The 10,177-nt window shown below is 37.5% G+C and overlaps 1 protein-coding gene across 13 annotated transcripts in view; it reads left to right on the top strand.

Moving 5' to 3' along the window:
* Positions 1-10,177, top strand: part of GLIS3 (GLIS family zinc finger 3) — a 191,938-nt gene that overhangs the window by 119,670 nt on the left and 62,091 nt on the right. For all 13 annotated transcript variants that reach the window (XM_080574415.1, XM_080574425.1, XM_080574424.1 and 10 more), the window contains 2 exons: positions 5,284-5,445; positions 6,829-6,939. In XM_080574415.1, coding sequence (XP_080430541.1) covers positions 5,284-5,445; positions 6,829-6,939 — 273 coding nt within the window. The remainder of the gene's footprint in view (positions 1-5,283; positions 5,446-6,828; positions 6,940-10,177) is intronic.

The raw sequence follows: 10,177 nt of genomic DNA, 5'->3' as shown, positions 1-10,177 counted from the left end.
AAGAAAAAAAGCTCTTAAGAACCTATATGTGAGTATATCAGAATAGGACAGTATTATTTTGTTGTACATGGGATGAAACAGCAGTGTAAAATCAAATTGTGCTCTGGTGTTCATATTTCTTAAAGTAAGAATTATTTCAGTGGAAGTCTGACAAAATATTTTTTAACATGAGAAAACAAACAATTTCGATATATGTAAATTATTTGGGAGAACGTTAAAGGACTTGATAACATACAGAAAATGCCTGGAACTGGAAGTTATCTTTCACATTACTTATCACATCCACATAGCAGAAAAAGACAAAAGAAATCACAGTGTTTAGATACTGAAGCAAAACAAATTTGAATAGGAAGAACTGAAGATTTTTAGGAGCAGCTAATATTAGGGAGAGCTAGATAAGAAAATGCCAGAATGCCTGTCACTGACTTTTTAAATAAAGGCCAGGTACTTTTCTGTGAATGGATCAGATCTCAGCTGGAAGTTATTTACCAGAGCAAGGTCTTAAGTCTGTGTTACAGTGGTGATCTGATCAACTCAGGCAATCAAAACAGCTTATTTTGCAATTAAAACTTATGAATCTCTTAAATATTTGGTCACTGAATATCTATTACAAGCATTAAAGTATTCAGACAAGGGAATCCATGCAGGAATGTAGTGTTCCTACAGTATAAAAGTCTAAATGTATTTCAAAATGAAGGCTGCTGTGTCATTCAGGAAAAGGCTCAGAAGTGAATGATGCATCCAGCAGGTCTTCACATGTTGTGTCAATTATTTTCTAGAAATCTATGTCATAATATTATAATTTTACAGAATGGTTGCCCAGTATACTTAACACCATTTATTTGTGTACAAACACGTGCAGAACACTCTGGAGAACATGAGTGTGTAAAAGTCGTAGCCAGCAGCGCTTTTGCTTTTTACTGACATGCTTTACCTTTCACTGTAAATATATTGTTTCCTGCTTTTGGCAATTAGCCTTATAAAAATATAAAATAAATATGGATATGGAGACTCTAATAAATATGTTTTAAAAAGAACTCCCAAATTTAGGAAGTATGGAGTAGTAATTTTCTTTATGAGCGAGCTAATCGTAGAATCATAGTATCATAGAAAATCCCAACTTGGAAGGGACTCATAAGGATCATCAAGTCCAATTCCTGGCACTGCACAGGTCTACCCAAAAGTTTAGACCATGTGACTAAGTGCACAGTCCAATCACTTCTTAAATTCAGACAGGCTTGGTGCAGTGACTACTTCATTGCTTGTTCCAGTGTGCAACCACCCTCTCGGTAAAGAACCTCTTCCTGATGTCCAGCCTAAACTTCTCCTGCCTCAGCTTAACACCATTCCTGTGGGTACTATCACTGGTGATTACAGAGAACAGGTCACCTGCCTCTCCACTCCCCCCCACGAGGAAGTTGTAGACTGCGATGAGGTTCCCCCTCAGCCTCCTCTTCTCCAGGCTGAACAGGCCCAGTGACCTCAGCTGCTCCTCATATGTCTTCCCCTCTAGGTCCTTCACCATCTTCGTAGCCCTTCTCTGGACACTCTCCAACAAACAAACTGTTTTTTGTACTGTGGTGCCCAGAACTGCACACAGTACTCGAGGTGAGGCTGCACCAGCGCAGAGTAGAGCGGGACAATCCCTTCCCTCGACCGCCTAGCAATGCCGTGCTTGATGCACCCCAGGATACGGCTGGCCCTCCTGGCTGCCAGGGCACACTGCTGGCTCATATTCAACTTGCTGTCAACCACAACCCCCAGATCCCTCTCTGCGGGGCTGCTCTCCAGTGTCTCGTCGCCCAGTCTGTACGTATAGCCAGGGTTGCCCCGTCCCACGTGCAGGACCTGGCACTTGCTTTTGTTAAACTTCATGTGGTTGGTGATCGCCCAGCTCTCCAATCTGTCCAGATCTCTCTGCAAGGCCTTTCCACCCTCACCCGAGTCCACAACTCCTCTAAGTTTGGTGTCGTCAGCAAATTTGCTCTAAACACCTTCTAGTCCTACATCCAAATAATTTATAAAAACATTGAAGAGGACTGGCCCTAAAATGAAGCCTTGAGGGACCTCAGTAGTGACCATCCACCAGCCAGATGTGGCCCCATTTACCACAACGCTTTGATCCCTGCCTGTCAGCCAATTGCTCACCCATCATTTGATGTTTTTGTTAAGTTGTATGCTGATTGATTTCAATTTGCACACAACAGTAAAAAAAAAAAAAAAAACCTCAGGAACTGTGATTTCTGTATTGCAGATTAGCAAAATATTACACAATTAATTCCACATAATAATTTAAAAAAGGAGGTTTAATTTAAAAAAGGAGGCTTAATCAGGATCACTAAGAGTGCTAAACAGCCTCAGAATGCCAAATGCGTGTCATATATATGCGTGCTCAGCCTGGAGAAGAGGAGGCTCAGGGGCGACCTTATCGCTCTCTACAGTTACCTTAAAGGAGGCTGTAGAGAGGTGGGGGTTGGTCTGTTCTCCTACATGCCTGGTGACAGGACGAGGGGGAATGGGCGAAAGTTGCGACAGGGGAGTTTTAGGTTGGATGTTAGGAAGTACTTCTTTACCGAAAGGGTTATTAAGCATTGGAACAGGCTGCCCAGGGAGGTGATGGAGTCACCATCCCTGGAGGTCTTTAAAAGACGTTTAGATGTAGAGCTTAGCGATATGGTTTAGTGGAGTACTTAGTGTTAGGTCGGAGGTTGGACTCGATGATCTTGAGGTCTCTTCCAACCTAGAAATCTGTGATACTGTGATACTGTGATACTTCAGTGACTCATTTTAGTGAAGGTATATAACACATTCCTGTAATCCTTTTCTTGTACCACAGATAATAAATGAGAAACTATGAAAGGTTCCATTTCAAAATGCAACCACCCTCTTACCATATTTTTTTTTTGCCCAATTTGTAATCATGTCTTCTGTGGAAAACTTTCACCGAAATCCAGTTGTCAGAGAAGAGTGGGACTTGATAGGTCAGGTTGATGGTAGGACTTGATGAGCTTGAAGATCTTTTCCAACCCAGATGATGATTCTATGATTCTAGGAATAATAGAATTGTTCAAAATCATAGAATTATAGAATATGTTTGTTCAGAAGAGTGCTGCTTCATTCCTTTTATCTTTAGGCAACAAAGATTCCCAAGGCCTCAAACAGCTTGATTTTTAGAGCTAAAATTCATTAACTGTTGTGCAAAGACAGTCTTTCTAATAACACAGGCTTCTAGTTTCTACTTCTTTCTGGAATGACCTTTTCTCAATATGCAACTATATGTAGCCTTGTGAATATGATGCACAGAACTTTAGGGCAGTAGAGGGATGAGAACTTCAGAGTATCAGAGTATCTTCTCTACTTCAAAGTTATGATTAGCAATGAAGTATTCCTTAGAAATTATTTTTTTTCTTCTTTCTTTTTAATTTGTAAGACAACATTTCCTACTTCTAGGCATTTAAATACTTTTTCCCATTTAAATTCAATGCTGCTTTACAATCATAAACAATTATTTGCATATATGTTTAATTTTGCTCATGTGCTTGAAGATTCAAAGTTCTATAAATTGTGAAAAAGCAGAGGGCCTGATTTTAGAACTTTTTCACTGTGCTGAGTTTTACCCTATGAAACAGAAAGTCCCTTGAGATACTACATTTTATTTCATAGTTAGTACTGCCTAAATACTGTAATTAGAATAGTTTTTAAATTTAGTAAAAAATAATGACTTATCCATATAAAATGTCAGTGAATATCATCAGTAAATTTCTTTGTTATTTTAAAGTAGCTGTATTTGAATTATTTTCCTTTTCAAAGGCCGTTAGTTCATATCAGTCTTTTATCTTTACTTTTTCCTGTGAAAACGTAGTGCTGTTAGCCAGGCAACTGATAGAGATTACTATGTTTTTTTTTTTATTATTGTTGTTGTTCATCATGGAATATTTTCTAATAATATTTTCCTCAAAGTAAAAGTATTTTTAATATCCTGTTTGGTTTTTTTTACTTTTTTTGGGGGGGTGGGGGTCTTACAGGTTGCTAACTGAGGCTTGTTAATTATGATCAGAATTATGTCAGTGTTCCTACCTGTGCTTTTTTAAACATACATGCACTAAATAAAACATAATAAAATGTGTATGTTTTATTCTACTGTCAGTAGAAAATGGCCCATTTCTTTTACTGGAAAATTTTGTGTTAGAACATAGGTAATGTTTGACATTACTTAATGTTAATGCATTACTGCTTTTGCAAGCAAATAAGAATTGCAAGCTATCATGTTATACAGCAGGTGTTTTAGATGTAGCTTCTCAGTAGGATGTGCAGAAGTCAAAGCTAAAGAAATTAATTGATCTTGACTAATAGAATTATTAAAGCTTATGTTTCTAACAGTTATAAATATTCATGTCTAACTGAAATCAAATGTACATGAAAATGCTGATGTCAAACAGAATGGATGTTTTTTACTTTCCTCTAGGATAAAGTATAACTTGGGAGCAGGACAGATGAGAAATAGTTTTCCACTCACATAAACGTAGGTTTCTTTGCAGATGCAGTACTTGGTTAGGTACAGAAATACTGTGCCACATGATTATTGGTTATCCATAGAGATAAGATCCTCTTTTGCTGGGCTGTAAGGATGAGCCCCTTATTTTTAGTAATGCATACAAATGTATCGGAAAGGTAAAGAAATGTTTCAAAAATCATTTTAATATCACTGGGGCCAATGATTTGTAATCAAGCAAATAGCTATAAGGTGATTACACAGGGATTTTGGTGTTCTTTTTTGATTTCCTGCAACACCATATGCAAGGTAGAGCAGACTGATGTTTCCCTGTGTGGGTTTTGTTGTTAATGCGTAGGTTGGGTTGGTACTAAGAGATGCACTTGTTCAGCTCAGCTCTTAACATCCAGAGCTGTGATGAGGCTGGCTAGCACAAGACACAGTGACTGTTTTACTTCCTGTTTGCTATTGGGAAAACCAATTCGGGCTGTTTTCCCTGGAGAGGCTGGATGGTGCTGAGCTCTGAGCTGAGCAGTTACTCTGGGTCTCATTGTTACCCCTGAAAAATGGCAGTATGATGTCGTTTCCTAATTAAGACAAACACAAGGAGGATAAATACACTCTTATGGTCTAAGTGTCTCAAACCCTCTAGCAGTGCCAGGCTTTCCTCAGCTCTAGAGGCATCTGGCCATGGCAGGCTGGAGTGTCCTGCAAGACCTTTCTGCTCAGTGTTTGTTGTTGCAGTTTACTGTGTGTGCCTTCTTTTACAATCATTTCTTTCTCTTTTCTAGTTTGAGGGCTGCAAGAAGGCCTTTTCCAGACTAGAAAACCTCAAGATTCACTTAAGGAGCCATACAGGCGAAAAGCCGTATCTTTGTCAGCACCCTGGCTGCCAGAAAGCATTCAGCAACTCCAGCGACCGCGCCAAGCACCAGAGGACACACCTAGACACTGTAAGGAAGTAGAAGTCCCATTGCAGTCCCCCGTTCATTAGATTGTGTGCTCCTTTCCACCAGGTTGGTGGCAACAGGTAGCCTGTAACATCATTGATAGGAAGGAGAAGGGTCTTCTTAGGGCTGTTCAAGGACTAGTCGATTAAAAGGCCACAGCTTCATGGGCTCCACTGCAGGTAGAATAACTTCCTCCCACTCGGGTGTTATTTAGGGAACCTGAAGTCAACATGCAAAGACACAGAAGCCATCTGGGATAATAACTGCTATTATATGACAAAAATCAGTAGAATGGCTGGAGCATGTACTAGAAAGTCATGCCAACAAATTGTTGCTTGTGAATTTGACTCAGGATTGAGATTTGTTTAATGAAAGCTTTGTTTCACAACAAAAGAAGATCAGGTTTCATTAGAGACAAGCAGTTTCCAAAGGGCAGAAGACCAGAAGGAGAACAAGAACACCACCATTTGAGTTAAATGGCTATCACAAAACTTAAACGATCCTTTTCGAATAGTTGACAGTATAGCTGGTACACTACATTTGTACAATTGTGTTTTCAAAAATGCTTTGTTAGTCATAAATGGCTGAATTGTGAAATAGGTAATTTTAGCAGAGTTGGACCTGATGTTCATATAATGTTCTTTATTGTGAATCTTCAAGTCTTCAGAGAAGACAGGTGGGTTAGAACAGGCAGAAGGAGATAGTTACTGAAATTTGTATTTATTTGGTGAATTAGTTTGGTTCTTTGGTCTTGTCTTTTTAAGTTGTAAAAGTATTACAGGACTGGTATCTCTCTAAACTGATGTGTTATTAGAAAATACGAGCTGGAAGTGTTTGTTTTATACTTCAGATTAAAATGTGTATTTTTGTATGTAATATTTTTGATACTTTAGTATTCAATGTTTGCACTGGTTTTTGCTTGCTCTCTTCGTAATGTAGTAAACTAACACTTTTTCTTTTTCTCTTTTTCTAAAGCAGATTCTTCTATAATTCTAAACAGTCTATCTGGGCCTTTACTGCAATTTCTTTACCTGATTCACTAAAGAATGTAATTTCTGATTAAGCCAAAGATTGCTCTGAGGGTGGAAGCATTGTGAGTATACCCAACAATATTCATTGTACTGATTAAAAAAAAAAAAAAAAAAAAAAGGTAATAATGAAAGGTACTATAATTAAAGCTTTCCTTTGTTTTTCCTTCCATATGAACCTTACTTTTCTCCTTTCCCTTTCTAATAAATTACTAGGCCTTCTGCTTGTAATAATGTACAGCATTTCATTTTGTAGTAATGTGATTTGCAGCATCCCCAAGCTCTAAACGGATTCTCATGAGTTAAAATAAGCTGTGACTTAACAGCCGCTTTTTTATCCTTTTTCTTTTTGGTTTAGAAACCTTATGCATGTCAAATTCCAGGATGTACTAAACGATACACAGATCCAAGCTCCCTGAGAAAACATGTGAAAGCACATTCTTCCAAAGACCAGCAAGTTAGGAAAAAGGTAAAATTTCTACTGTGTTGGCAGGTGTAAATATTATATGGAGAAGTTGATGTTATAATATTAGATATATCAATGTGTATTAAATGTGTGTACAGATTTCAGACCGAATAGAAAAAACATTAATGAAAAGTAAATTAAACTGTTTTTATATAGATGATAATTTTATATTTGACTTCATTAGTCTGCCTGCTTTAATGCTCTTATTTGCTGATGTGATGATTAATCACTAAACATACATAATAAGCAAAATCAAAAATGGTCTTTGAAAACAAAATTTTTTGATTTTATACTTCTACCACTTGATAAATACGTAAGATTATAAAATGCAAGTTTAAATGACCTGTCTTGGAGGGAAAGATGGATTTTGAGGCTCAATAAACAGTGTATGAGGTTAAGCTGTAAATTATATTTTCATATGCCAGACACTTCCAAATGCATTTCGCAGCACTGGGTCCCTGTGGATGTCAAGTCCATGAGTCAAGAGTTATTTGTATGTATAAGCACATCTTTGAAGAGCTGAGCTGTGACCTAAAAGAATGGTGATTTTTCTGAGCATTTTTCTTCGTATCTCACATTAATCACTGGCACTATGTCATTAGTTTAGATCATTGAAGATATGAACATGAGCTTTCATGTTAAAGGAAAGTGATCCTGATACAAGAACATTTGTGAACTGTTACAGGAATAGATAAACCTTCAAGACGTTTAAAACTTAGTGCACAGCCACTCATAGAAAGTAGCAAAAAGTGTTGTTTGTACAACATAGGAAGCTCTAAGGGACAGTAATATATAGATTTAAGGAGTAAATTTTGATTCAATGGTTGGTTGTAACCAAGGAAAAGGACATGGCAGAAGAGACCTGTATTTTGGCCTGTGAGGAACTGGTCTATAATATTCATGAGGAGATGCCTCTGAACTTATGAATGACCACTTGTATGAGTGAGAAAGTAACTGTGCATTTGTGTTCACCGTGACAAGCAGCGCTTTGGCTCCCTTGCTCCTGTGTGCTCACAGGCAGGACTGCCAAAGAAGTTCTGTGAGCCCTGCCCTGACTATCCTAGGAGCTGCCCAGGCACTAGCTTTTATGACTTTTACAGGCACGCAAAGTAAATGGCAATCAAGACTGCATTGTAAGAAATTTGTGTGTGATGCATCAACTAAAACTGGTGTAGTGGGCCTGAATACAGGTATTGAACTGCACTGTACTATTACTGTCATTTACAGTAAAATAATGTTATCTCCTGTCTTTGATTGTGTCAGATTGCAATACTTTGTGGGATTTTCCTTCTGACATTTCATTTACTATGAGTTTTTGTTCAATTTGCACGCTTTCTTTGTACCAAACAGTTTAAAGCTGGCCCTTTTTACTCCTTGCTTCACTCTCTGGTCACATTTTAGCCTTATAACTGCTTATTTTTGAAGCTCTGTTTGGTAAGGATTTACCTATACCCATTGTTCACCTGAGATACAGTAATACATGGAAAGGTAAAGTGAAATCTCCAGAAAAATCAAAAGAAAAAGAAAAAATGTGTCATCAATCAAACCAGATAGTTAAAGCATGGATAAAGTTTGCAACATATAATGTTTACAAGGTACAACATAGTTACTGGACCTTTGAGAACTTATAATTGCTAATTCACATCATGCTTTGGCATTTAAAATATTTCCTGGCAGTAATAATAATAAAAAGTAAGAAACAATGAACCTTTTAAGGCAGAATTAAGATTATTTATGACTTTAATTAAAAGTGAAAATTGGCTTAATGTCAAAAAAGTCTTTACAAAAATGCGAATTCATCAAAAATAACCATAAAAATTCCAAGGCGATAAAGGCACAGTGGAGTAATAGTTCCAGCCCTAGGGATCTATTCTGTGGAAAAGAATGAAACCCTTTGCTGTCACACCCTGTTAGTCATGGATTCATTTAGTATATCATGCCTCACTGCTTTTAATCCTCCTTCTAACGTCCCCCACACACTAAGTGACATTATTTTGGTGTCTTAAGTTGCTGGCTCTCCAAGGCTGTATTTGCAAATGTGTCTTTGATGTTGCATAGACTTAAAATAGGAGGATAAAGTATATTCATGACAGAGGAGATCACTACTTGCTGTACTAAATGCTAGTTATATGAAGTTTTCAACCCAGATTTTCTAAGTCTGTGTTCAAAGCTTTGACCCTTTCCTTGTCCCTGTATGATAGGGCCAGATGATGCAGTGACATAGATAAATTTAGGTCTCTGAATTATTTTAAACAATTTTTGTTCATAAATGTTTATGACTTACCACGTAAGGCAAAAAAACCTTTTCTGCAAACCTTGTAAAGCTGCCACTGTTCCCTTTCTCCTCCCAACCCTGGCCTCCAGCCATCATCTAAATACATTGAACTGGGAATCTCTCCAGGTAATGGGATAAGATCCTGTATTCCAAGAATATCACGGCAGAAATATAGTCATTGTGTGCAGTTTACAAGATAGCACAATGAACTCTTATTTACTCAAGCAAATCAGAAAGGAGCCATCATCTCATTTTTTTAACCATCTTTGCATCATTTGTAAAATTCTGCATAAGCATGAGGACAAGCACATATACAAATACCATGCAAACATCTGGGAATAGGTGCTTAAAATGTCTGGGAAAGCATTTTAAGTAAAATCCATATGCACAATAACATTCAGTCCCTACTTCTGAGGTATTTTGGTGGAATAAAAAGCAGTACTTCCTTTCATATTTGTAAAAGTTAAAAATTGCTGACTATGACTGGAATTCATCTTCACTTGCGGAAGACTGATTGGGGCTCCTTCTATGCAGGGCAGTCAGTGATAGAAAACTAGATAGTATCCAAAATGAGATCTAAAGGAATATTGAGAAGAATGATAATGTACAATATGCCCCTGGACTACAAACAGTTTAAAAACCTGTTCCCTTAGTCATTTCCTCCTTTGAACTTTGAACGGACAGCAAACCTAAAAGATCTTTTTTTGAAAGTTGAACAGTTACCTTGTGGTACTTGTTACCAAAACATATAATAGAAGGCAAGGGCCAATTGGAATTCAAAGGGATCTGGGTATTTCTGTGATTATTGAGAGTGTTCATCATTCTTTAGGCAGTGTTAAAAAATAAACACGAAGTTTGCATGGAATATCAGTGATTCAGGAGCATGCTTTAGGACAGAAGTAAGCATCAAACTAGAGAGATTAGGGAAAACCTTGATTATTCTGCACTGCTCATTTGCACTTTCTC

The sequence above is a fragment of the Anser brachyrhynchus genome, assembly GCF_964034855.1.
Source record: "Anser brachyrhynchus genome assembly, chromosome: Z".
NCBI lineage: Eukaryota > Metazoa > Chordata > Aves > Anseriformes > Anatidae > Anser > Anser brachyrhynchus.
Note: the sequence above shows the minus strand (reverse complement) of the source record. Positions and strands in the feature narration are given on the sequence as shown.